This window comes from Sorex araneus, chromosome 8 (genome assembly GCF_027595985.1).
Source record: "Sorex araneus isolate mSorAra2 chromosome 8, mSorAra2.pri, whole genome shotgun sequence".
Lineage (NCBI taxonomy): Eukaryota > Metazoa > Chordata > Mammalia > Eulipotyphla > Soricidae > Sorex > Sorex araneus.
This window is the reverse complement of record NC_073309.1, coordinates 29852000-29879968: the sequence shown is the minus strand read 5'-3', so window position 1 is coordinate 29879968 and position 27969 is coordinate 29852000. Positions and strand designations below refer to the sequence as shown.

The window sequence follows — 27969 nt, the reverse complement described above, 5'->3', positions numbered from 1 at the left end:
GGCCTTTTGTTCTATTCAGGACCCAGATTGGGGAAGGCAATTGGTTTTACTGAGTCCACAGATTCAAATGCTAATCTCACCCCCCCCCCCAAACCCACCATCTCACGGACACAGAGGACCCCATGGCCAGTCAAGTTGCTCGTTCAATTAACCACCGTACCATAGCTCTCTACTCCCAGAAGGCTCTGGCTGCCTTTAAAATTATGTGGTGCCTGTCAAGATACTATTCTGGTGTGAGCCTTTGATGTTTAGCAAGAGCTTTTGTTTTTTGGGGAGACCACACTGGCATAGTACTTGGAGAAGAATGCAATGCTAGGGATCTAATAAAACTGGGGCTACTGTAAACAGAGCATGTATTTCAACCTTTTATGCTACCTTCTTGACCGCAAGACTTTGTATTTATTATTTTGGGGATTTGTTTTGGCCCACACCCAGCAGTGCTCAGGGCTTCCTACTGGTTCTGTGCTTTGAGGTCACTTCTGGCAGAGTTTGGGGACCCTATGGGGTGCCAGGGATCTAACCTAGGCTTGCCTATGCTTTATCCCCCTGTACTATCTCTCAGGCCCCTATCATTATTACTTATGTTTTTGTTGTGTTTGTTAATTTGTTTGGGGGCCACACTCAGTGATATTCAGAGGTTACTCCTGGCTCTGAGCTCAGGGATCACTCCTGGCAGTGCTTAGAGGGATGCTGGGGATTGGACGAGCTACCCACCGTACTAGTGCTTTCAGTCCCTCCCTCCTCTCTCTGCCGTCCTCCCTCTTTCTCTTTCCTTTCTCTCTCTCTCTTTCTGTTTCTTTCTCTTTTTCTTCTTTGTTTCTTCCTTTCTCTTTTTCTTCTTTCTCCCTTCCTTTCTCTCTTTCCTTTCTTTCTCTCTCTCTCTCCCTAACTCCCTCCTTCCTTCCTTCTTCCTTCCTTTCTTTCTGTCTCTCTCCTTTCCTTCTTTTTTTTTTTTTTTTGGCTTTTTGAGTCGCACCCAGCAATGCTCAGGAGTTACTCATGGCTCTGCACTCAGGAATTATTCCTGGCAGCGCTCAGGGGACCGTATGGGATGCTGCGAATCAAACCTGGGTTGGCCGTGTGCAAGCCAAATGCCGTACCCACTATACTATCACTCCAGCCCTCCTTTCCTTCCTTTTTCTTCCTTCCTTTTTTTCCTTCTTCCCTCTCCCTCCCTTCCTTCCTTCCTTCCTTCCTTCCTTCCTTCCTTCTTTCTTTCTTTCTTTCTTTCTTTCTTTCTTTCTTTCTTTCTTTCTTTCTTTCTTTCTTTCTCTTTGGGGAAGCTTTGGGGTTACACCTGGAGATGCTCAGGGGTCACTCCTGTCTCTGCACTCAGGAGACCAGATGGGATGCTGTGGATTTACCCTACTGGACTCTCTGGCAGATAGCTTTCTCGCTCTCTCTCTCTTTTCTTTTTCTTTTATTCTTTTTTCTTTTCTTCTTTCTTTCTCCACTCCTGGTGGTGCTTAGGGCTTACTCCTGGATTTTCGTTGCTAGGGATCACTCCTGGCGGTACCAGGTGACCACGTGTAGTACCAGGGACTGAACCAGGGCTGGCCTCTTGCACAGCCTTGTTTTCTGTTCTATCTCTCTGACCCTTTCACAAGCAATTTTCTGTGGGGGCTTAGTAGCTATTAAGCTGTCAACATCTATAACCTATAGATGTAATACTCAAAATGATTTACCTAGAGAACACAAATTTACCTAGAGAACAAAAACTTCTACAGAAGTTTCTAGGTTAGTAGTTGCTCAAACTGAGGTTGGAAATAGAATTCCAGAAGAGGCTTGTTAGACCCTAGAAATATATGGCAGTGGCGCTCAGGGGGGTGGGTAGGAATATTCCCAAATTAATTTGTAGTATAATTTCTGTAAATTTACTAAAAATGATTGTACCTCTTAAAATACATTTTTAACATTTATTTTAATTTATTTTTTGGTTTTCGGTCCACACTAGTAATGCTCAGGGGTTACTCCTGGCTTTGCACTCAGTAATTACTCCTGGCAGTGCTTGGGGGGCCAGGTGGGATGCCGAGGATGAAATCTAGGTCAGCCACTTGCAAGACAAATGCCCTCCCCGCTGGACCATCGCTCTGGCCCACTGGTGACTTTTCTCAGGAAAGCTCTTACACACGTGCACACACCCAGACTCTAAAGACCCCAGAACGGTGTAACACAAGCTTAAATATTTTGCGTCTAACAGAGTCGGGAAGGATGACATTTGACAGTCCGGAGCAGTAGGCAGACTTCCATATTGCCTGTCGTTCCTAAGTCTTATTGGAAAAATACCGGAATCTTTTTGTGCTCATGAAGTAGAAAATCCCCGGAACTGGACTGGGAGCATGGGTCTGGGAGCACCTAGGGTCACGACTTCACTCCGTGGCCACACCTGCTTAGGTGTGACCAAGCTGCTCCATGCCTGCGATCCCCACCCCCCACGGCAAGCCAGCATGTAAGCACCACCCCCAAAGTGGGGGAAGACCCCCTGCGAGTACCCCGACTGAAACAAAACCTCTGGTGAGCACCTGTGTGAGCACCTAGGGGGGGTGTCCCACCCCCTTGGGTCAGCACGGCCAGAACTGGAGTGTTTCGGCTGAGCAGCGCCGGCGGGGAAGACCAAGTACCAAAGATGTGCAGACCCGGGGGAGCACTGCGGCCCGGGAGCAAGCAGCACCAGCTGATGTGCATTCGCTGCTGTGTGCAATCCTGTCATCGCGATAACAATAACAGAGGGAAGGCTGGGAGGGATCCCGCCAGCAAATAAAAACAGGGCAGCTGCAGAGACGACCCTCGCGGGGCGGAGCACACGCTGTGTACGTGGCATCGCAGATTCTCCTCCCCCCTCCCCCCCCTACCTGCTCCCCGCCCCCACACCTGTCTCTGAACACCTTGCTGAGAGTAAAGGACCCCTGGAGCACCACTTGGTGCTGTCCCCCCCAACCAAAATGAAGCCCCAAATCAGCATGCTACAGGGGCTGGGGATGCGATTCAAATGATAGAGCAGAGGCACGTGCCTTGCACGGCAAGGTTCAGGAGCGCATGCCCTCTGCTCCTGGTACTGCTGGGCGCGGCCTGGTGGCCCCTGACACTGCCTGGCATGGCCCCCAAACAATAAAGAAAAATAAAGAGGTTGGAGAGAGAGTACACCAGGTAGGGCACTTGCCTAGCATGTGGATGACCCGGTTTGATTCATGGTACCCATTCTGGTCCCCTGTGTCCTGCCAGGAGAAACTCTTAAGGCAGAGCCAGGAGGAATCCCTGAGCACAACCAGGTGGGGCCACCTCTCCCTCCAAAATAAAAAAGAAAAACCAGTAGGGCTGGAGAGACAATCCAGAGGTTAGGGCGCTTGCCTTGTAAGTGGTTGTAGCCGTGACAGTGGTGTGAATGAATTCAGCAACAGTAGGTGGGGCACCTGAGCACCGAGCCAGGAGTGGTCCCTGCGCACTGCAAAGTGTGCCTCCTCAAATAAATAAAATAAAGTTTAAATTAAAAAACCATCATGGTACATGATGTGCATTGTGTGCCTCCCTGCCCTCCCCCCATCGAAAAGTTAGTCAAGGAGCCCCAAAGCCCAAGATTATTAATGCTGGGAGAAATGCTTTATAATCGAGTGAAGAAAATGGGGTAAGTATTATTCATGGTTTTTGTAAACTCTGTAGTAAAATAATCACTTACTGTAAGATTTAAGTATAATAAAAGTTGATAATACCATAAGGCAGTGTATATTTGCTACCCTCTTCTTCAAATTCAGTTTAATATTTAATATTTAAATTTAATAAATCATTAATGTGATATTTAAATTTACCTGGTTGTGGGCAAGAGAGGTAATACAGTGTGTAGGTTGCTTGCCTTGCACATGGCTGACCCAGGTTCAATCCCTGGCATCCTATGGGCCCCCAAGTCTGCAAGGAGTAACCCGAGCACTGGTGGGTATGGCCCCCGCAAAAATTACAAAGCAAAAATAAATACATCTGCCTGGTTCTTTAGCAATTTACCTTCTTAGTTCTTTGCTCTTTTTTTTTTTTTCATGCTGGGTCACACCTGGCGATGCACAGGGGCTACTCCTGGCTCTGCACTCAGGAATTATTCCTGGCCGTGCTCAGGGGACCATATGGGATGCTGGGAATCGAACCCGGGTGGACCACGTGCAAGGCAAACGCCCTACCCGCTGTGCTATCACTCAGCCCCTGCTCAATATTTTTTTTGGTTTTGTTTTTTGTCTTGTTTTGTTTGGGGGTCATACTGGCCATGCTCAGGGCCTACTCCTGGCTCTTCACTTGGGAATTACTCCTGGTAGTGGGGATCAAACCCGAGTCAGGCATGGGCACATGCAAGGCACACACCTTATCACTATCTCTCCAGCTCCTCTCTGCTCAATTTTTACTCAATAGAATTCTAGTGTTTCTTATAGCTGAGACCATCAACTCAACAACCTCCCTCTCAATTACAAGAATACTCAGATAGAGAATGATGTTATAGAGGAACATATCTGTTTGTGTGTAGGCTGTATTTTTCTGGCACATCAATTTAATGCAGATGGTTTTGTAGAATGTAATAAACGTCCTTTCTTCTAAATAGCCTAACCAAAAGAGTAATCAAAATTGATCACTGAAATCAGTGTAGTCTTTCCCTTTGGACAAAGGATACTTTGACACAAAGCATTACATTCAGGAATTACTCTTGGCGGTGCTCAGGGGACCATATGGGATGCTGGGAATCGAACCCAGTTTGGCCGCATGCAATACAAATGCCCTACCTGCTGTGCTATTGCTCCAACCCCAAAGCACTACATTTTTTTTTCACTTTTTGGGTCACACTTGGTGATGCACAGGGGTTACTCCTGGCTCTGCACTCAGGAATTGCTCCTGGAGGTGCTCAGGGGACCATATGGGATGCTGGGAATTGAACCTGGGTCAGCTGCGTACAAGGCAAACGCCCTACCTGCTGTGCTATCGCTCCAGCATCCAAAGCATTACAATTTTTGTTCAGAAGAGTATATGTAAAATTTCCTACTGTTTTAGTGTAGACGTTCGTTTGGTTGTTTGTTTGGGGGCCACACCCAGTGGGGCCCAGGTCTGGCTCCTGGCTCTGCACTCAGGGATCACTTCTGGCTGTACTCAGGGGACCATATGGGGTATCAGAGATTGAACCTGGGTTGGCTGCATGAAAGGCAAGCTCTCTACTTGCCATACTATTGCTCTAGCCCCTAGAATGAAGTGTTTTTTTTTTTTTTTTTTTGCTTTTTGGTCACACCTGGCGATGCACAGGGGTTACTCCTCGCTCTGCACTCAGGAATCACTCCTGGTGGTGCTCAGGGGACCATATGGGATGCTGGGAATCGAACCTGGGTCAGCCGCCTACAAGGCAAACGCCCTACCTGCTGTGCTATCGCTCCAGCTCCCAAAGCAAACTTCAGAAGGATTACTTTAAGATTCTAAGTCATGGTACACAATCAAACCCTCACTCATGCAGCCCGTCATCTTTCATACAGACAGAGTAAATTCCTGCCTCCGGGCCTCCGCATTTGTTATATCACTACCATAGAGGACATTCCCTGTCAGGGCTCATTCCTCACTTTTAAAGTGTCTCCTTAAATATCACCTCCTCAGTGCAGCCTTCACTGAGTAATCCCTCTAAAAATAGAACATTGCCACTATCCCTTTAGCCTGCTTTTTCTTTCTTTCTTTTTTTTTTTTTTTGTGTGTGTGTGTTTTATTCAGCAATGCTCAGGAGTCACTCCTGGATCTGCATTCCTGGCAGTGCTCAGGGTACCATATGGGATGCTGGGGATTGAACCCAGGTCTTTCGTGTGCAAAGCCTTACTTGCTGTACCATCTCTCTGGTACAGCATTGCCTGCTTTTTCTTAATGGCTCTTACTGCTTGCTTGCTGTCTGACCTTATATGCTTGTCTTACCCACTGGAATGTAAGATCCACAAAGGCAGGGCCCTCAATCATGATTATTCATTGCTCTATCACCAGATTCTGGCACATAATAATTGCTCGACAAGTTTGTTGAATTAATTGGACGGACGGCAATTTGACTTTAAATATTTGCCTCTTTTTGCCTTCCTAACCAGACAGCAAATTCGTGAAAGGCAGCCAAAGGCCCTAGTTGCTTATTTATCTTCTCTGAAGCAATTAGCTCATTCTTCACGGATGAGAAGACATTCCACCAAGATTTACTGAATGAATGCCTTGAGACATGAATGCTTTACAGGACTAACCAGTCAGCATTTCCTGCAGGTAAACAAGAGTGGTAATGTCTTGCCTCTCAGCCCACGCTTCCCAAGCTCTTCTATGTATGGTGCTCACTCATCTGATCATTCTCTCCAAAGCTTCTTAAAGTTTGCCTGGAGAAATGAGCATTCAGATCAAACAAGTGATGATTTCTGGCATGTACTCATTTGGAGCACTTTTTTGTTTTGATCTTAGATTTTTGTTGTTGTTGCTTCACCCAGGCGGTGCTGGGGTGTTGGGTGTGGGGATTGGTTACTCCAGTTCAGGGGACCAAGTCTTGCAGGTTGCAGGATCTAGGAGGCGATCCTGCAAACAGAGCCGCTCCAGCCGCAGCCTGGAAGGACCTGCCTCCCTGGCCCACGATCAGAGGCATTCACTGTGGTTTTGGACATATGAAATACAATGTCTTAATTTTGGGTTTCTGTGCTACTCCTGGCAATAATCAGGGGCTGTTTCTGCTGCTTGAGAATTGCTCCCAGTGGTGTTCCGGTATATGTATATAGTGCCAGGGATTGAACTGGGGTTGGCTACCTGCAACACAAGCACCTTCACCCTTTACGATCTCTCTGGCATAACAAAATTATTCAGAAATACCGAATAAACTGAAAAATAATAAAATAAAATTAAAAAGTCTACATAGGGACCGGGGCGATAGGATAAAGGCTAGGGTAGCTTGCCCATGAAGCTCCACCAGTCACTAATGTCACTTCGAGGGACACTTTCTCTACACCCACCCACCACGTTATTTGAGCCCCCACTCAGCGGTCCTTCCCAGCCCAGGGCTCCTCTGTGCCTTTCAAGCATAAGCTCAGCCCTTAAAGAACGTCTCTGGCCCCGAGGGGGGAAAAAAATTAATAGTGATCTGTTTGTATAGGAAAGAAATAGAATGATGTCTTTGTGCTTATGTCTTCCATATTTAAGACCATTTCCCCTCAGCAAGAACAAACAATTGTTACTTGATAACTAACAAGTGTCAGAATTTGCCCCTCCCCCCACCCTTTCCAGGATATTGAACTCCCAAATGGGGGTCAAAAGCAGGCGAGGGGGGGGTGGACTTGTTACTTCCCACCAACTTGAGGCGTGAGGCACACAGGAAATGTGCTCCTTCTTCACTTTCCTCTTGATGATTTAAAACAGTTAATAACTTGTCTTTTTTATTTTTTAAACCAGACCGCTTAAGAGTTGCCAATAACCATCTTGCAGAAAATCTCTACCGATCCCTCATGTATGGTCTTTCATATCGGCTAAAAAAGGTTCAAGTGTTCATCAAGTTAGTAATTCTGAACCCAAAGGGTTTGCCTAGGTGGCTGGAGCACCTTAGGGTAAAAGAGAGGTTTTTTTTTTTTTTTTTTTTTTTTTATTTTGGGCCACACCCGGCTCTGTGCTCGGGGATCACGCTCCCCGGCAGTCGCCGGCAGCCCAGACCCTGCTCGCACCAGCCTCCTGCGAGCGAGGCAAGAGGAGAGGCAGGCAGGGGGCTCGTCTCTCCCTCTCTCTCCCCAGCCCACCAAGGGTTCTCGAAACGCCGAGCGGCTGGGTGCGTGCGCCTTTCTCCGCGTCTGGCCAACCCGTGCACGTGTGGGTGCGACTGTCTGTGCCCAGCGTGTTCCGAGTGTGTGACGGTGCTTCCGAGCCCCAAAGGCTTCCACGCTCAAGGAAGACGCGTGTCCAGCAGGGGCTCTCCAGGGTCGGGCGGGGGTCGGGGGACAAGGCGGGGGTGGGTGAGGTGGGGTGCAGGGGGTCCTCCAGCGGAGCCCGCAGCTCTCCACCCGGGCGCGCCGGACAGAATGCGTGCAGGCGGGACCCGGCGCCCGGGCTCCGGGGGGGCGGGGTGCTGGAGCGGAGGTCTCCGAAGGGTCCGGGGACCGAAAATCCGGGCGGCGCGGGGCGGGGGAGGGAACGAGCGAGGGGCGGGGCGGCCCCTCCCACAATCCATTCCCCGCGGAGCCGCACGCCGACGCACGTCCGGCCGCGGACCCTGGCTCCGGCCGCGGGGAAACCGAGGCTGGGAGCGTGCGCGCGCGCGTCACCGGCGCCGGGGACGTCCAGGTACGTGCGGCCACCTGGCCGGCCGGCGCGGGGACGGTTGGGAAGGGCGGTTTGCGGAGCCCCCCCCGCCCAGCCCGCGCCCCGGCCTCTGTGACGCACGGTGCGGCCTCCGGGCCTGGGCGGCGCGGCGCGGCGCGGCGCGGCGGGTGGGCGGGGCGAGCCCGGGGCGGGCGGGGCGCGGCGGGTGGGCGGGGCGGACCGGGGGCGGAGCCGAGGCAGGCCCCGCCCCGGCCGAGGACCGAGCCGCTACGGAGCAGGCGCGTCCCGCCGCCGCCGCCGCCGCCGCCGCAGCCGCCGCCGCCGCTCGCCCTTCTCCGGAGCCGCTGCCGCCGCCGCCGCCATTTGCACGGGGACCCTGGTGACAGGGGCTCGGCGGAGGGGCGGAGGGAGGGGGGGAGGGCCCGCGGAACCCCCGAGGGCGGGAGCGACGTCGCCGGCGCCGGCCGGGCTCCCTGCGCGACCGCGCAGCCCGCGGCGGGCCCGGATCGCCGGCAGCAGCGGCGGGAGCAGCGGCAGCGGCAGCAGCAGCGGGCACAGCGGCAGGAGCAGCAGCAGCAGCAGCGGCGGCAGGAGCAGCAGCAGCAGCAGCGGCAGGAGCAGCAGCAGCAGCGGCGGCGGCAGCAGCAGCGGCAGCGGCAGCAGCAGCGGCAGCAGCAGCAGCAGCAGCAGCAGCAGCAGCCGCCGAGGCCGGGCGTGCGCCTGAGGCGCGGCGGCGGCGGCGGCGGCGGCCCTGCGGGCGGCCGGGAGGGGCGGGGGCAGCGGCCGCCGCCGTTTGATGGATCCGAGGATCGCCTGGTTCCAGCCAGAGCAGCTCGGACCGTCCAACAGTCTGTGGATGCAGATCTGGGAGACGACCCAGGGGCTGAGGAACCTCTACTTCAACCACCACTGTCACAGCAGCGGCGGCGCGAGCGGCGGCGGCGGCGGCGGCGGCGGGGGCAGCGGGGGCAGCGGCGGCGGCAGCGGGGGCAGCAGCGGCGGCAGCGGGGGCAGCAGCGGCGGCAGCGGGGGCAGCAGCAGTAGCAGCGGCAGCAGCGGCAGCGGCGGCGGCGGCAGCGGCTCGGCCACCGGCGGCAGCGGGAGCAGCACCGGCAGCGCCGCGCCCGCCCCGGCCCCGGCCCCGGCCCCGGGCCCGGCCGGCATGTACCGCTCCGGGGAGCGCCTGCTGGGCGGCCACGCGCAGCCGGCGGAGCAGCGGGACTTCCTGCCCCTGGAGACGACCAACAACAACAACAACCACCACCAGCCCGCGGCCTGGGCCCGCCGGGCGCCCGCGGGCCCCGCGCCCGCGTCCCCGTCCCCCTCGGCGTCCTCGTCCCCGCACCCGGCGCCCGCCGCGCCCGCCGCGGAGCCCGCGGACCCGGCCTCGGGCAGCAGCAACAAGAGGAAGCGCGACAACAAGGCCAGCACCTACGGACTCAACTACAGCCTGCTGCAGCCCGGCGTGGGGCGGGCCGCGGGGGGCGGCCGGGCCGACGGCGGCGGGGGCGTGTACAGCGGGACCCCGTGGAAGCGGAGGAATTACAACCAGGGAGTCGTGGGGTGAGTGAGTGGTGGCCCCCCCACCCCGGCCTTTGCACACGCGCAGGGGGACTGCAGGGGGAGCCCGGGCGAGGCCACCCCCCAGCCCCCCCCCAGCCACCTGCCTTCCCTTTGCTCCCACTCGGGGGCTGTCCCGAGGGTCCCCTCGTGTGCCCCATCTTCCATGAACGCGCCGCATCCTCCCCTCCGCACCCTTAGTCATCCACACCCTCCCTCCAACCGTTTAGTGTCTCCGGACCCCCGTTTCGATCTTCTCCCCCCACCCCCCAACACTTCCACCCTGCCTTCCCTCCTCCAGCCCGCCCCTCCTCTCTCCCCATCATCACACCCCAAGACATCATTCATTCCCTGAGAGCATTCCCTTGTTAGTGCCTTTCTGATGCTACAGGACCTGGAGGTGCTTTCCTTGCCAAGAATAGAAACATCCAGAAAGCTCCTCCTCCCCCCCCCCACCCCCCTTCCCTCAATCGGGAGCAGGAATCTTGTCAGCCCTGTAAGGCCTTGCCTGCCGTTGACCCTTTGGCCCGTCTTTGTAAAATTTTCACGTTAAAAAAAAAAAATACATAGAGGTATCATTTCCCCTGCGCCCTGATCAGCCAGTGAGTGCCTCCTCTGCCTGGAGAGCAGACTGAGGTGCAGGCGCGGCTAGGCAGGGGGAGACTGGTGAGAGCGCTTCTCCCGGGGGCCCCTGATGGAACTTTCTAGGAGTTCACGGCCCTTGGCCGCAGCTTCTCGCTGTACAGTTGTCATCCTGGCAGAGGCAGCCAGTGCTTTTCATTCTAGGGGGTAGCTTTATGCTAATGAGTGAATGTTGCACCACCAGTGACTTTCAGTTTAAAGTTCAGCTGTTACAAAATGGAATCTTACCTGACCCCTAGTGAATTATGTACATAAACAGGGAATGTTTCCAGTTAGATTTCCCTTCTGGAATAGGTTACTGAGTCTGTCCTTATGTAAAATAAGGCTTAAGGGGAGAGGGCCTCTGTGTGTGTGTGTGTGTGTGTGTGTGTGTGTGTGTGTGTGTGTGTGTGTGTGTGTATGTGTTGTGTACAACTTGGATATGGAGAATTTCCTGTTCCTTTAAATTTCAAAGATCCTGCTTTACATGGGTGAGGGGATGCTTTAGTGAGCAGTTGAAACCATTATTAGTGATTGCTTGTGAAACCTTTTTTTCGATTTGCCCGTTCAGAGCTGCCCTGCTTTAGCAAGCAGATACAGTAGTGTGTTCCTTTGGCAGGTCTGGGTAAAATGAGTCGGTGGGTTCCATCTCCAGTTAGTGGGTTGGGGTTTGTTATATGCTACAGCTGAAATCCCCAACTCCTGTGAAAAATGCAGGAATGTGATTCAGGATTAACACTGGGGTACATATTAAGCCTGCCCTCACTGTTTAGAGGGGGACCTTTTGGGGCTCAAACCTCTGTTGTTAACTTCAAGGGCGCTCTCCATGGTCATCTCGTTATTATAAAAGACTCACGGTTCCACCCTGTGAGCATTTCCCATACCAAGTATAAACCTTTAGTTTGGTGACAGGCAAATCGATTCTGAGTTCTGGTAGTTTCGTGTCACAGGAATACGCTCAGTGTCGTCATGTGATTTAAAACCTGGTAGGCGCTTGGTTTCGTTTTACTGAAGCTTGTTTGCCGTACTTACCTAGCAAACATCCGTCTTAAATTCAGATTTCTGCCCGCTTCTCCCCTTGGCTGGATCAGAAGCTGCCCGCTTCTCTACCTGAGATTCAATGTTGAGGATCATGTAAAAGGTTTACATTGAAACTTAGACCAAAGCAAGATGTTCTGGTTCCTGATTCAAATATTATATTGCCCTCCAAGGGATTAGGAGAGGAATTTCCATTTCCCAGAGGGATTACCGTTTAAAAACGGATTGTAAACCTGTTTGGAAACTGCCTATCACTTCATCAGACTTTCCATTTTTGGGGCTTCTTGATGTTAGCAATCAAAAAAATCTTGCTAAATTCCCAAGACTGTTTTTATTATTGATGGATTTTGTTTTGGGGTCACACCTGACAGTGCTTGGGAGGCTGCCCCCACCTCAGTTGCTTGTGGGTGGTTCCTGGTGGTGCTGGGGCGGCCTGTGCAGTGCCAAGACGGAACCTGGTACAGAGCTCAGTCTATTGGGCTGTTTCTCTGACCCCAAGGGTGATTTTATAAATAGTTTAGATGTTTCAAAAATGATCTTTGGCCCGAGCGATAGTACAGTGACTCTGGTTCAATCCCTGGTATCCTCTGATCCCCCAAGCACCTGCTAGGATTCATTCCTGAGTGCAGAACCAGGAGTAACCCCTGAACGTCGCTGGGTGTGACCCAAAGGGGGGAAAAAAATCTTTGATTTTGATTTATGGATCCCTATTGCTGGACATTTATGTGAGTTCGGCTGTTTTTCAGACAGGTATTTAAAAGTAAGAATTTAGAGAACACCTTCGTGCCATGGTTACTCTGAACTCACAGTAAAACTGTCACCTAACATTTTCTGAGTTCTTCTGGTGGTGGTCTCTGACCTCTGACCCGGCAGTTGATAGAAAGGTTTCCAAAGGCACAGGTACGTGGACTTGAGCTGTGGACACAGACGTCGACATACACTTTCTCTCTCTGTATTCTCAGTGTCAGCCAGACGGTGTGGTTTATTCCCTAGGCTCCAAAATACAGTTGAAAATCCTGGCTTCTGTCTGGCTTCTGTTGTTCAGGTTCTTGATTGTTTTGTTTCGGTTTGTTTTGTTGTTCCTGCTCTGAACTTTGAAGTATGTGCTTCATGCTCTGCTAAGTATCTCACTTAAGTTTAACTTTTTTTTTTTTTTTTTTGCTTTTTGGGTCACACCTGGCGATGCACTGGGGTTACTCCTGGCTCTGCACTCAGGAATTACCCCTGGCGGTGCTCAGGGGACCATATGGGATGCTGGGATTTGAACCCAGGTCGGCCGCGTGCAAGGCAAACGCCCTACCCGCTGTGCTATCTCACCAGCCCCAACTTTTTTCTTATGCATATGTTTTACTTACTAGGTTACTTGTTAGTTAGGATGGGAGTTTTTAAAATACAGAATAAGGTATTTGCATTTTACTCTGAAGTCTTCATAGTCCTCTTTGAAACTTGTCTGGGCCTAGCTCAGCCTTCTTTCCCATATGCCCTCAGGCCTAGGTCATTTATTTGATTTCCTTTCCTTATTTATTTTAAAACAATTTTTTTTTCTTGAAATGTACTTTCAAAACAGAAAGTCCCCAATTGCACAAGGCTGCTGTGTCCCCCTGGGTCATCCCAATGCCTGGGGGACAGTATCACCCACCCTGGGAAACCCTGACTCCAGTCGTAACAGTGAGTGGACAGAGGAGGACAGGAGCTTGATTTCCAGGTGCCAGTGAACTCTCCCCCAGTGTGGCTGGTGACCACTCCTTCGGAGGCCTGAGGCCTGCCTGAGGTCAGGGGCACTTACGGTTTCTGTCCACTTGGCAGCTCTAACTCTCCCCGCACACACGCACGCACGCATGCACGCACGCACACGGCTCCCTGCCCCTACTTCTCACTATCACCTGCCACTGGATTTCTGCCCCCCTCTGCCCATCTTTCTTTCTTTCTTTTTTCTTTTTTTGTTTTTGGGCCACACCTGGGCCGCTCAGGACTTCTGACTCTCCTGGGGGAACCCTACGGGGTGTTGGGGATTGAACCCTGGCCAGCCGGGTGCAAGGCAAGCGGTGTGCTGTCACTCCGGCCCCCTTTCCCATCTTTTTGCTTTATCACTTCCGTGACTTCATTTGGTCTCAGCTTTTCTGTGCCTTAATGTGTTTTTAAAAGTGGCTTCCTTGGGATTCCTTCCCCTCTAAGCCTGGCTGTGGTGTGGGATGCCGTCCACCTGCTCCTTCTGGTGGTTCATGAGAATGAGCCATCAGCCCTTTTCTTTTCAGAGGTTTAATTGGTGATCAACCGCAGGGAAGGGAGAAAGGACAGAAGAAAGCACAGACAACCTAGGGGAGATTCAGAGTTCCCCGTCCTGAGCCCTTGTGTCCAGAAACTTCTTTAGAAGGTGCTTGGGGCTTGTCCAAGCTCAGAAGGATTACTGGGTGATTAACTGCGCTGTCAGCTATGTACATATTTTTTCAAGACTTGAGTGACTGGTTCAGAATTACGTTCTGAACTAGAAACTTGTCTGTAGGACATTAAGAATACCCTGTCAGGGGCTGGAGTGATGATAGCACAGTGGGTAGGGCATTTGCCTTGCATGCGACCGACCTGGGTTCGATTCCTAGCATCCCATATGGTCCCCCGAGCACTGCCAGGAGTAATTCCTGAGTGCATGAGCCAGGAGTTACCCCTGTGCATCGCTGGGTGTGACCCAAAAAAAGCAAAAAAAAAAAGGACCCCATCAGTAAACTTAGGAACTTAGGTTTAAGGAATAATTTCTTGGGGGCTGGGACATGCTTTGTAACTGTGAGGTCCTGTTTTTGACCCCTGCTCTTTGCCCCTGTCCTCCGACTCCACCCCTCGACACCTTTTCCCTCCTCCCTTACTCTGATTCTGGAGCCAGGATAAAATCAGGGTGATGGAAATGTGAATGAGGATTGGGAGGAGAAAAAGGAAAAAGAATGAATGGGTGAGCTACTCTAGGTAAGGATGGAAAGAATCCTGACTCCTTTGGTGGATTTAAAAATTATACCACCGCTGGGAACTTGAATCGAGGGGGAATGTTAGTACTGAGAATAAGAGATCTGCAGGTGTGGAGCATAAGATGTGATCTTTGTGGAACTTCTTAGCAGGGAAGGGAGTTGAAAGTTGTTGTTTTTGTGTTTAGGCCACACCCAGCAGTACTCCAGGCTTACTCCTGGCCCTGTGCTCCGAGATCATTCCTGGGTGGGGCAGGGGCTTGAGAAGATGGGTGTGGGTCAGCTCACCTGCTGTACTGTCTCTCCAGCTCCAGGGCTTAGAGTGCAGGAGCTGAGATGTGGGCGTTTTCCTTCCGTCCGTCCTGTGCTCTGGCACAGTCTGCCCAAGCTGCCGACTCTCCTTCCACGCTGCCAGTCAGTCTGGCTTCTTTCTGCGTGTGTGGGATCCTTGTTCACGCAGGGCCTTCGAAGCCAGTTGAACTTGGGTTGAGTAGAAAGAGTCTAGATGCCCCGTTCCAGGTGCTCGCTGGTTTTATTTCTATGCATTTGTAAATGTAGCCCATGGTTAATTCTTTAGTGAGTGATGGGACCTTCGTGCTTCTTCGCTTTTCTTCCTTTGGGTACTGGAAAATGGTAGATTTTTCTACTGTGAAAATTGTGTGCAGTGTAATTCATATTTGACAATTCCCAGATCTAGTAGCACTGTAGCACTATCGTCCTGTTGCTCATCCATTTGCTTGAGTGGGCACCACTAACGTCTCCATTGTGAGACTTGTTACTGTTTTTGTCATATGCCATGGGTAGCTTGCCAGGCTCTGCCATGCGGGCGGGATACTCTCAGTAGCTTGCCAGGCTCTCCGAGAGGGATGGGGAATTGAACTTGGGTCGGCTGCATGCAAGGCAAACGTCCTACCCGCTGTGCTATCGCTCTAATCCGCTTCCCCAGATCTAGTATACTATTTTTTTTTTTTTTTGCAATGCTATTTATCTTCTATCCAGAAACAGTGGCCAGTGAACACCACCAGTCTAAACCATTGACTAAGTTTCTGGACTCTTTTTCAACCCTCGTTAGAGTTTCAGCTTTGGGAAGACAGAGGGGAACAGTGGGAAGAGTGTACCCTGCGTGTGGCGGGGAAGGATGAGAAGGCACGGGAGGAGGTGGGGGTAGGCTAGTTTGGGCCTTGTGTGCTTGAGGGCCTTCCATCCTCTGGGTAGGACTGGGGAAGGATTGGCGGGAAGAAAAAGCCAGGGCTTCCTTGCTGACGTTGACAGGTCAGAGAAACTTTCAAGTCACTTTCACTTCTTCTCCCAGGGAGGAGAAGCAAACTGTTGTTGATTTCACTTAGCTTTCTCGCTCCCTTCTGGCCAGCTCTACTGGGAATTCTGTGTATCAGTCACTTCAAACAAGTATAGAGTAAGTTTTGGTTATTTATTTTATTTATTTTATTTTTTTAAGATAAGGGGGACGCGGGGCTGGAGCGATAGCACAGCGGCAGGGCGTTCACCTTTCATGCAGTGGACCCGTGTTCGATTCCTCCGTCCCTCTCGGAGAGCCCGGCAAGCTACCGAGAGTATCACGCCCGCACAGCAGAGCCTGGCAAGCTACCCGTGGCATATTGGATATGCCAAAAACAGTAACAGTAAGTCTCACAATGAGAGATGTTACTGGTGCCCGCTTGAACAAATCGATGAGCAACGGGACGAGAGTGACCGTGACAGTGAAGGGGGATGTGTAGGTCGGAGCCACTCCCATCCATGTTCCCTGAGCCACAGCCGTGGTGGGGGCCTCTTGGGGCTCCGAGGTTCAGCACTGTCTCCCCAGGCTCCCTGCGGTGTCAAGGAACTGGGCGGTGCTGGAGCTGGAATCAGGGCCTCTCACATGTCACTCCGCCGCTCCTTGCCGTACCCAGCAAAGGGGGGACAGGCAGGGTCAGTTGGAGAATTGGGGTCCTGTTTGCAGTAGCCGACCTGATGCTCCTCCCAGCCTCTTCTCCGTAGAGCTGGTTGGCCGGTGTAGACCTCCAGTCGAATGTGCTTTCTCCCCCTCAGGATATTTGTTTGGTGATACCATCAAGGCTTCAGAGTCGTTCTTACTTCAAAACAAAGGACACATCATGTTTTAAAGTGACATGAAATAACTTTTTCTTTCTTAAGAATATTAAGGGGCCGGAGTGATAGTATGTGGGTCGGGCATTTGCCTTGCATGCAGCTGGCCTGGTTTTGATCCCCAGCATCGCATATAGTCCCCCCAAGCACTCCCAGAAGTGATTCCTGAGTGCAGAGCCAGGAGTAACCCCTGAGCACTGCAGAGTGTGACATCCCCCCCCCCAAAAAAAAAAAGTTGAGGACAGAGTTGAGCTGGACTTTTTTTTATTAATTTGAACACAATAGGAGGCATTATCTTTTCCATTGTATGAGTGAACTGATGGGAAGAGACTTGGTCTAAGGAATAAGGACTTTGGAATTTATCTAAGCTCAAATTAATGACTTGTTGGGGGGGGGAAATTAATGAGGAGCCACTTGTACATCTTATTCACTTGAACAGTTTTAATTCTGAAAAAAAAAAAAAAAAGAAAGAAAGTTTGATCCTATGCATGAGATTTTATTTAGTACTTGGTACCTGGCCCCAGGAATTGTGACTTGTGTTCTGTAGTCTGCTGAAGTAATTTGAATTGCGTGCAGAAACTCGTTTTCAAACTAGCTGAGCACTTCTATTGGGCTGGAGAGGTAGGGCACTTGCCTTGCGTGTGTCCGATCTGGGTTCGATTCCCGGCATTCCTTATGGTCCCTTGAGCACCACCAGAAGTAATTTCTGAGTGTCGAGCTAGAAGTAACCCCTGAGCACTGCCCTTGTGACCCCCTCAAAGAAAGCCAAAGACGAAAGTGCTCAATGAAATGAAAGCACTCCAGTAGCCTTTGTAACCGTACCCCAAATGCTATGCTAGATGCTTTCTATTTGTATTTTTAGCCTTTTCCTATGTAAGTCCTTCGTCTCATTTATTTTTTACTGATTTTGGAATATAGGTTCACAGAAAATTGTCCCAAAGAAGGTCCGGTGAGATCCATGTTCCCTTCACCTAGTTTGTCGCAGTGGCAGCGTCTTGCATAATGGTGGTTTAATATCAAAAGTAGGAAGTCGGCATTGTTCCGATCCATCGCCGCCTCAGATTTCTCCAGGGCACTTTCTCCTGTTTCGTGTGTGCGTGCGTTTCTTCTCTGTTTTATCATGTGTGATTTGTGTGACGGCTATCACAGCCAAGCGATAGACCTGTACCATTACCTTAGCCGTCCCTCACGCTGTGTCTTATTTGGGGGGGCAGGAGGCTGCACCCAGCTTTGCTCAGGGCTTAGTCCTAGCTCTGCACTCAGGGAACACTCCTGGCGGGCTCAGGGAACCCTACGGGATGTCGGGGATTGAACCTGGGTCAGGCGTATGCAAGGCTAGTGCCTTCCCCATGGTACTACTGCTCCAGCCCTTCATGCTGCATCTTTATTTTCTCTCTCTCTCTCTCTCTCTCTCTCTCTCTCTCTCTCTCACACACACACACACACACACACACACACACACACACACACACATCTGTGATCTCCAGCGAACTGCTAATCAGGTCCTATGTACGTCTGTACTTTCTGTCACTGGAGAGTGTTATATAAATGGAATCATACAGTATGTAACTTTGGCCTTTTCCCTCCTGCCATAACTCCTTTGAGATTTGTCCAGATTGTTGCACGTGCTAATACTTTATTTCTTTTTTTTTTTTTTTTTTTTGCTTTTTGGGTCACACCTGGCGATGCACAGGGGTTACTCCTGGCTCTGCACTCAGGAATTACCCCTGGCCGTGTTCAGGGGACCATATGGGATGCTGGGATTTGAACCCGGGTTGGCCGCGTGCAAGGCAAACGCCCTACCCGCTGTGCTATCTCTCCAGCCCTAATAGTTTATTTCTTATTAAATGTTGAGTAGCAGTCCATTGTGTGGCTACGTAAGAATTGGTTTAGTTTTTGGCTATATTATAAATAAAGCTTTTTATAAAGATTTGTGTACACTTTTAAAACAACACGAAGTCATGATGGAAAGCCAGCCAGCCAGTGGGTTGTGTACACATTGAAATAAAATAAATTTTTGGGAGATGGTGTACCCAGTGGTGCTCAAGGAACACAACTAGTGGGTTCAGGGGACCATATGTGGTGGCAGGGGATCATGAAAACCAAGAACCTTAGTTCCTATATTGCCTTTACTGCCCTTTACATTTTTTTTAATTAAAAACTTTTTATTATTATTATTATTTTTTTAAGCAGTGCTTGGGATTGAACCTAAGGCCTCATATATATAAAACTCTAGCACAGAGCCACACCCCCCGCCTGGTATATACATTTTTACAGGAAAAGTGAGTTTTCATTTCGGGACTGGGGGTGACAAAGATCGGAAAGTGCTGGGTTATAAGGTTCAGTACATACTTTGGTGTTCTGTGACGGTGGTGGCAACTTGATTGGTATTGGGTTGGTGCTTAGAACCAAGTCATGGGGTGCTGGGGCTCTAGCTCAGTGCCTCAGACCTGCATGCGTGTGCTCTGCTGCTCGGGAACAGCCCTGGCATGTTTATTGAGTTTTGTTTTTTTTGATTTGGGGGGGGCATCCCCAGTGATGCTCAGGGGTACCTCCTGGCTCAGAGGATGACACGGGGTGCTGGGGTCGAACCCGGGTTGGCCGTGTGCAAGGCAAGTGCCCTACTTACTGTCTGGCTGCTGTGTTTATATTTAGTTTTATTTATGTTTATTTACTTTTTTTTTTTTTTTTGGTTATGGGGGCCATAGCCAGTGTTGCTCAGGGCTTCCTCCTGACTCCGAGCTCAGGGACCACTCCTGGTGGCACTCGGGGCCATAGAGGATGCCGGGGGTCGGACCCAGCTTGGCCACACGCAGGGCAAGTTCTCTACCCACTGTTCTATCTCTCCAGCCCATCGAGAGCTTCTTTGTTTAAAATATAGTTCCTGGACACTTTCAACAATCTCTAAGTGAAGTTGTAATGTTATTTTTTGCATGGTTTTTGTTGTTGTTGTTGTTGTTCTGTTTTTTGGCCGCCCCAGGTGGTGCATCGGGCTTACCTGTGGCCCTGCAGTCAGAGAACCATCACTCCTGGCAGGTGCGGGGATCCTCATGGCGTGTTGGGGATGTGACCTGGGCTGACCGTGTGCAAGGCACTCACCCTGCCCACTGTGCTGTGGCTCTGGCCCCAGGGAAACTGTAGCAAACCTGTCTTCTTTTCTAAGTGTTTTATCAGAACCGTTTTAATGTCTTTCTTTCCTTTTATCTTCAGAGCACTTTGTAGTGTTTCCTTTGTGTTGCTCCTCTTAGAAACTAGTTGGAGAATAGTATGACATAGACCTGTGTGTTAATTTGTTGCTTTGGGAGCACACCTGGCACCTTGCTCAGGGCTCAGTGTTGGGGACAAAATGGGATGCTGGGAATCAAACCTGGGTTGGCCGCACGCAAAGCCAGCGTCTTACCCTCTGCTATGTGTATATAGCTCAGGCCCCCTTTGTTTTAATTTTCTAAAAATAACATAAAAAAAGACTATTGCAGACAAAAATGGAATGGCAAACAGTTTCTTAAGAGGATAACTGCTGTCACTGTCACTGTCATCCCCTTGTTCGTCGATTTACTCGAACAGGCATCAGTTACACTATTACACTCAGTCCTGAGATTTTAGCAGCCTCTCCTTACTCGTCTTTCCCAACGATTGGAGGCTCTTTCAGGGCCAGGGGAATGAGACCTATGTTACTGTTTTTGGCATATTGAATACACCACGGGTAGCTTGCCAGGCTCTGCTGTGCGGGTGGGATACTCTCAGTAGCTTGCCGGGCTCTCCGAGAGGTATGTATATACCTTTTACTGTATTTGGGATATGAATACGCCGTGGGGAGCTTGCAAGGCTCTCCCATGCGGGCAATAGACTCTTGGTAGCTTGTCAGGTTCTCCAAGAGGGAGAACAAGGCTGTTAAAACCGGCCGCGCGCTTCCGGGAGCGTGGTCTTATAGTCTCTGGATGTTGGCCGTTGGTGGGAACACATGGCGCCGGGGGCAGTTTGTGGGTGTGACTGCCAGGCTACTGAAAACTGGGGGGTCTGGGTGGAGGAGGCCCAGTCTCAATCCGAGCAGGCTTGGAGATCTCAGCCCCAGGTCCCGCACACCTGGGTTCCTCTGCCCGTCCCTTCATGCGTGCAGCTCGTCCGAACGTGTGGAGAGTGGGCTTGATGAGAAAAGACTACTGCAGACAAAAATGGAATGGCAGACAGTTTCTTAAGAGGATAACTGCAAAGTTGATGAAATGGAGAATTTTGAGTAATTTTTTTTTTTTTTTTTTTTTTTGCTTTTTGGGTCACACCCGGCAATGCACAGGTGTCATTCCTGGCTCATGCACTCAGGAATTACCCCTGGTGGTACTCAGGGGACCATATGGGATGCTGGGATTTGAACCTGGGTCGGCCGTGTGCAAGGCAAACGCCCTACCTGCTGTGCTATCTCTCCAGCCCTGAGTAAATTTTTGAGTAAATATTTTGAGTAAATTTTATTATTTTATTATTATTATTGACTTTTGGGCCACACCCCACGGTACTCAGGGATTACTCCTGGCTCTGAACTCAGGAATCACTCCTGAAGTTTCTCAGGGTACCATAAGGGAGGTCAGGAATGGAACCCGGGTTGGCTGCATACAAGGGAATGCCTCATCCACTGTACGATCTCTCCCAGTAAGTTTTATTTTCTGTTGGCTGTATTTTGTGAAGTAAATTGTGGTTCATGGTGTTAGTTTCTGGGTGGTCATATACCAAGTGGTAGTTTTTTTTGTGTTGTTTTTTTTTTCAGTATTTGTTTTTGGGCCACAGCCGGGGATATTTAGGGCTAACTCCTGGACCAGTGCCTGGGAGTCATTCCTCATGAGGCTTGGGGTGGGGGATGGACCCTAGCAGTGCTGGGGATCTAACTGGGTTGACGGCATTCGAGGCAAGCGCCTTAAGCCCTGTGCTCTTTCTTTAGCCCCTGAGGTCATCGTCCCCTGACAGTGAGTGACACACACATGACAATGCTCAGGGCTTACTCCTGGCTCTGCACTCAGGAGTCACCCCTGGCAGTGCTTGGGGGACCATAAGGCATCCCGGGGATCCCGCTTCTGGCTGGGTTGGTGGCTTGCAAGGCAGGTGCCTTCCCTGCCGTTCTCAGGTCCCTGGCATATTTTTTTTAAACAGTAAATAAAAATTAGGAATACATTTCAGGCTGTGTAGAATCAGCACTTTGCCTTTAAATCTTCCTTAGAATAAATTGTGTTTCATTTACCAGGCTGAGAATTGGAACCTTGTGTCTCACCCCCCCACCCCCCCCCCCATTGGCCCTCTGTTCTGATTCTGTCATCATAATATACTCTTAGCACATTTGGGTATTAAAAGTTCCTGCCAGGGCAGGAGTGAAAAATCCATGCTTTGCATATGGCTGAGCTAGATGTGATCACCAGCACCCCATACTGACCCCTTAATATGTGGGTCCCCGAGTACTCCGGGCACAAAGCCAGGAATAAACCTCGAGCACTACTGAGTGTGGTCCCCCCCAAAACAACAGCAATTTATTGGGGCTGGAGTGATAGCCCAGCGGGTAGGGCGTTTGCTTTGCACGCGGCTGACCCGAGTTCGATTCCCAGCATCCCATATGGTCCCCTGAGCACCGCCAGGAGTGATTCCTGAGTGCAGAGCCAGGAGTGACCCCTGTGCATTGCCGGGTGTGACCCAAAAAGGAAAAAAGCCAAAAAAAAAAAAAACCCAAAAAAATACCCAACTGCAATTTATTTTTTTCTGCCAAAGCAAGATTGATTCCTTAAGAATTCTTGTGGTTAATCTTCACTACTTTGAATTTAGGTGTTAGGTCTGACATTTAAATACCTGTATTCCTTGAAGTTAATTTTTCACCATTTATTTATTTTTGGGGGCCACACCTGGTGTGGTGCTCAGGAGCTACTTCAGCTTAGTGCTCAGAGGTCACTCCCCGAAGTGCTCCAGGGAACACGTGGTGGTGGGAGGGGCTGGACCCCCCCAGCCTCCTGCATTCAGAGCATGTGCTCTGGCCCTTTGGACTATTTCTTTTGGTTTTGGGATCACGCCCAGAAGGTTTAGTCCTGGCTCTGTTTGGGGTCACTCCCGGGGGTTCTGAGGGGATCATAAATGGTGCTGGGTATCGAGTCTGGTGAATGCCTGCGGTACTGTCTGCAGCCCCCTGGGTTCCATTTTTGTGTATGATGTGCAGTGGTGGTCTGACTTCATTATTTTGTCTGTGGATATCATCATATGTTACGCTATTCTTTTTTGTTTTGTTTTGTTTTGATTAACTTAACATTTTTTCTTTCTTTTTTGTTCTTTTTTGGGTCACACCAGGCGATGCTCAGGAATTACTCCTAGCTCCGCTCAGGAACCACTCCTGGCGGTGTTTGGGGACCCTGTGAGATGCCGGTGATCAAACATGGGTTGGCCATATAAGGCGAACGCCCTACCTGCTGTACTATCACTCGGCCCCACATTTAAACATTTTATTAAAAACTTTTTAAGACTCATTTGACTTACAATACCATTAATGTATGGTTTCTCATGAGCATAATCCTAACACCATGCCCAGTGTGCCTGTCTCCCTCCCCCCAGGAACTCACCATCGCCCTCATGCCCCAACTCAACTGTGCCGCTTCCCCTGATTGCCCTTGGCCCTCTGTTGCTGCCTCGCTGTGTATCTTTAAGTCCCACATACGAGAGAGATCGTTCTGTCGTCTGCCCCTTTCCTGCTGACTGCCTCCACTCGCGTGCTAGCCCCCGATTCTATGCACAGTGCTGCTCTTTGCATGGTTTTATTTTTTTTCTTAGAGCTGCATAGCCTTCCACCGTGTCTCTCTACCACTCTTCCTCATCCATTCATCCGTAGTTGGCATTTGGGCTGTTTCCATATCTTGGCTATTGGACTGAGTGCAGTGTGGAACAAGGCACATATCCTTGGAATTATTCATGTTTTTTGTGTTTTGGGGATAGGTGCCAAGAAGTGGTATTCTTTCAGGATCAGAGAAGTGGCTTCCTTTCCTTCTGGGTTAGATCCCTGGCACACATAGAGATAAAAAGGAAAAAAGCAAAGTCTTCTTTCTTATTTTATTTGGGATTGTCCTGGTACATTATTATTATTATTATTATTATTATTATTATTATTATTATTATTATTATTAATTATTATTGGTTTTGTATTGGGACTGTACTCGGTGGTGCTCAGGGATTACTCACGGGGGCTCAGGAGATCATATGGATGCTGGAACTCAGAGCCAGGCCAGCCGCGTGCAAGGCAAGCGCCCTACACTGCCTGAAGGATGGTGATGAAGATGAGGATGAGGATGATAAAGATGAGGAGGAGGATGGTTTTGATTTGGGGGCCACACCCGGCAATGTTCAGTGGCTACTCCTGGCTCTGCACTCAGGGATCACTCCTCGAAGTTCTTTGGGGCCCATATGGGGTGCTGGGAATCGAATTTGGGTTCGACCATGGGCAAGGTCAGAGCTTTGCCTGCTCTGCTATCTCTCTGACCCCCACGTGATTATATTTTTGAGGATAAAGTTTAAGGCGGAGGGACTGGAGAGAGAGCTCAGTGGATGGGTTACTTGCTTTCCCTGTGGGCTCGGGGCTCAGTTACTGCTAGTGATAACTGGGTAACTATGCTGGACTTTCTGTCCTAGGGCCTGAGATACGGTGCGCCTTGGGCCCCACGGTGCCGGGGACCACCCAGGCTACTGCAATGATGCTTGGAGGGTCTCCAAAGACTATACATAGTAGGGTGCTGGGGATTGAACTGGGGGCAGCTGCTATTACCTAAAACCTGTGTTCTCTCTCTTTCTCTCTCTCTTCCCCCCTCCTCTCTCTGTCCTCTCCTTCTTCTCCTCTCTCTCCTTCCCTCCCTCTCTCCCTCCTCTTCTTCTCTTCCTCTCTCCTCCTCTCTTTCTCTCTCCCCCATTCTTGTTTTTTTTTTTTGTTGTTGTTGTTTGCTTTTGTTTTCTGAATCTCACCAGGCAGTGCTCAAGGCCTCTTACTCTATGCTCAGGGATCATTTCTGGTGAGGCTTGTGGTGCTGGGGATTGGGTCACGTGCAAGAAAAGCACTTGAACTGTGCTTTTCTGACTCTGTGTGTGTGTTAGGTTTTTTTTTTAGTGCTGGGGGTGATAGTCCCAAAGCCTCATAGTTGTGTAGGTGTTTTGTTTGTCTGTCTGCTTGGGGGCCACTCTTACTCCAGGCAGGACTCAGGGGACCATATGTGGTGCCAGGGATTGAACCCACCTTGGCTACATGCAGGTAAGCGTCTTACTTGCCCTGCCGGTTATTTTAAAATGCCGAATAGTTTTTCTTTGTTATGGATACCCTTATGTTTGTCTATTCTTCTTCAGTGTTTGGATTGCTATTTTTTTTGGGGGGGGGGTCGTACCCAGCAGTGCTTGGGGTCCCCCCTGACCCAAACCTAGTTATGCTTAGTGGGCCCAGTTGTGCCAGAGATCAAACCCAGGACCTTGCATGTGCAAGTCCTGTTCTCTGCCACTTGAGCCACATTCCTGGCTGTTTATTCATTCTTCACATTCCTGTATATAAATTCTTGTGCATTCACTTATTGACATGTATATAAAGTGTTGTTAATACAGTTCTTGTATGTTTTGAACCTATCTTCTGCTTTTAGTATTACTTTTGTGTTAGTGTATCGCCACCTTTTTTGTTTCTGTTTTTGTTTTTGTCATTTGGGCAGTACCTGGAGGTGGTCAGGGGTTACTCCTGGCTCTGTGCTCAGGGATTTCTCCTGGCAGTGCTTGAGGGGACCATATGGAATGCTGGGGATCAAACCTGGGGTGGCAGACTGCAAGGCGAGTACCCTGGCTGCAGTACTGTATCTCTGGCACTCCTAGGTAGTGTTTATCGTTTTGGGGCCACACCTGGCAGTGCTCAGGGGTTACTCCTGGCTGTGCACTCAGAAATTGTGCCTGGTGGGTTCAGGGGACCATCTGGGATGCCAGGGATTGAACCTGGGTCAGCTTCACGCAAAGGCAACCACCTTCCCTGATGTACTTTTGCTCCGGCCCCAACTAATTGGCTTTTTCCTTCGTCTCTGAGCAGGCCAGGACAGTTCCAGGTGGTTCGGGTGGGCTGACTTACTGCGAGGTGTAAAATCTCTGTGTTGGGCTTTCCGTGAGAAAGAAAGACAGAAGAACATATATTTTGCTTTCTAGGAAATTATGTTCTGGTTTTATAACTGTGCATAAGATAGAGTGGTTGCTTTTGGCCAGTGAATTGAGGGAAAACTTTGAGAAGAGGAAGTTTTTGCTCTATAAAAAGGTTTTTCATCTCTGGAGCGTTGGAATATATGAAGAACTGAAGGGACAGGTTGAATAGATCATACTTCGCATAATTTAGATAATTTCGAATAAGCTTTCTATGTCAGAAGATCTTTCGCAAAGGGATTTGAACAATTTCTTGTTACCTTTCATTGAAAATTATAACCGTGGAAATGGCGTAGAACGGTGAATGCTTCTATTTTGCACCTCGGAATATTTTGAAGTGACTGCCAGATGTCACATTATTTTGTGTAAATATTTCCATCCGTTTCTCTGAATAAAGACCTGGAAAGAGACCATAATCACAATGCCATTGTTATATCTAAGCAAATGAAGAATATATTTTATTTGCGTTAAATACTCAACTTGCACATTTTCCCAGGTGTCCCTTAGCTGTGTTTTTGACAATCTGTTCAAATCAGAATCCATTTGAGGTTCTGGCATTGCAGTCTTTGAGGAGCCTTTTACGCTTTGAAACTCTGTATGTGTGTCTCTCTGTGTTCCCTTCTCCCATCATTTGTTGAAGGAGCCAGATTGTTTCTCCTGTATACTTTGTGTTCTGAGATTCCTGCCGATCATATTCCTGTAGTGTCCATAAATTTAATATATTCCTTCTTTCTTTGTTTTGCTTGGTTTTGAAGTCACACTGGCAGTTCTCAGGGCTTATTTCTGGCTCTGTGCTTAGGGGGTCACTCCTGCCAGCGCTCAGGGGTCCACACATGGGGTGCCAGGGATTGAACCTGGGATGGCCACGTGCAAGGTACGCGCCCTTCCTGTTGTATTCTCCCTCTGGCCCTTGAATGTATTTCTTGATCCCTCCATGCTCCAGCTTTGTGTGTGTGTGTCTGATGCTCAGGATTGAATTCACATAGAAATCATGGATTGTATCCCCAAGTCACGTCTCCCTCCTCCCTTCCTTCTCCTTCCCTCCCCCTCTTCCTTCTCCCTCAGCTCAGCTGTGTGCAAGGCAAGCGACCTACCCACTGTACTGTCTCTCCAGCCCCTCCCTCCATATGTGTGTGTGTGCACATATATGTGTGTGTGTGTATATATATATATATATATATATATATTTGGGTGCGGGGTGGGCGTGTGTATGGGAGTCTCCCAGGCAGGGCACAGGAGACCCGGGGCCTCTCCTGGAGATTCTCAGCCAACCAGGCCAATGGTTCAGTGCAGGGGCCCGAGGATGTGGGTGCTGCTTGGGCCCTGCGCACCCGAGGGTGCTCTGGCACCCCCAGGGCTGCACCAGATACTGCCTCGTGAACCACAGGGAGCTGGAAATCACGTTAGGGGTGATCTCCGGAACCCCTCTGTGCTTAACCTCCTCCTCGCCCTTCTTCCTTCGTCTCTTCCTCCTTTCTTCTTGTGCCACACACAGCTGTTCCTGGGGCTTCCTCCTGGCTCAGAGCTCAGGGATCACCCCTGGCTGGCTCAGGGGACCGTGAATATGGGATGATGAGGATTAAACTTGGGTCTGCTGCCTGCAAGGCAAACACCCCTACCTGCTCTACTCTCTCCATCCTTCTACCCCACTGTACTTTCCCTTTTTTTTTTTTTTTTTTGCTTTTTGGGTCACACCTGGTGAATGCAGAGGGGTTACTCCTGGCTTTGCACTCAGGAATTACTCCTGGCGGTGCTCAGGGGACCATATGGGATGCTGGGAATCGAACCCAGGTCGCCGCGTGCAAAGCAAACACCCTACCCGCTGTGCTCTTGCTCCAGCCCCACCCACTGTACTTTCTTTCTGTGAGAGTAACTTGTAATTGGATTTAGAGCATTATTTGGATTTTTTTACCATTGGTTTTTATTTTTCTTCCCCTAAATATTTAAAAAAAATTTAAAAAATTGGTCTTTGGGTCACACCTGGCGATGCTCAGGGGTTGCTCCTGGCTCTGTGCTCAGGGATGACTCCTGGTGATGCTCAGGAGACCATATGTGATGCTGGGCATCAAATCTGGGCCGGCCACACGTAAGGCAAGTACCCTACCCTCTGTACTATATCTCCAGTCCCTCCCCAAAGTACTCTTTTTTTTTGTTTTTAATTTTAATGAATCACCGTGAGATACAGTTACAGATTTACAAACTTTCGTGATTGTGTTTCAGTCAATGTTCGATACCCATTCTTCCACCAGTGCCTGTTCTCCACCACCAG

The 27969-nt window shown here is 50.1% G+C and overlaps 1 protein-coding gene across 4 annotated transcripts in view; it reads left to right on the top strand.

Annotated features, from left to right (window-relative positions):
* The first annotated feature begins 8962 nt into the window (after window positions 1-8962).
* Window positions 8963-27969, top strand: part of TENT4B (terminal nucleotidyltransferase 4B) — an 83116-nt gene continuing 64109 nt past the window's right edge. Inside the window, exon 1 of one of the 4 annotated variants that reach the window (XM_055145508.1) lies at window positions 8963-9828. In XM_055145508.1, coding sequence (XP_055001483.1) covers window positions 9062-9828 — 767 coding nt within the window. In that variant the 5' untranslated portion in view covers window positions 8963-9061. The remainder of the gene's footprint in view (window positions 9829-27969) is intronic. The other 3 variants (XM_055145509.1, XM_055145506.1, XM_004600677.2) reach the window with 3 other exon arrangements.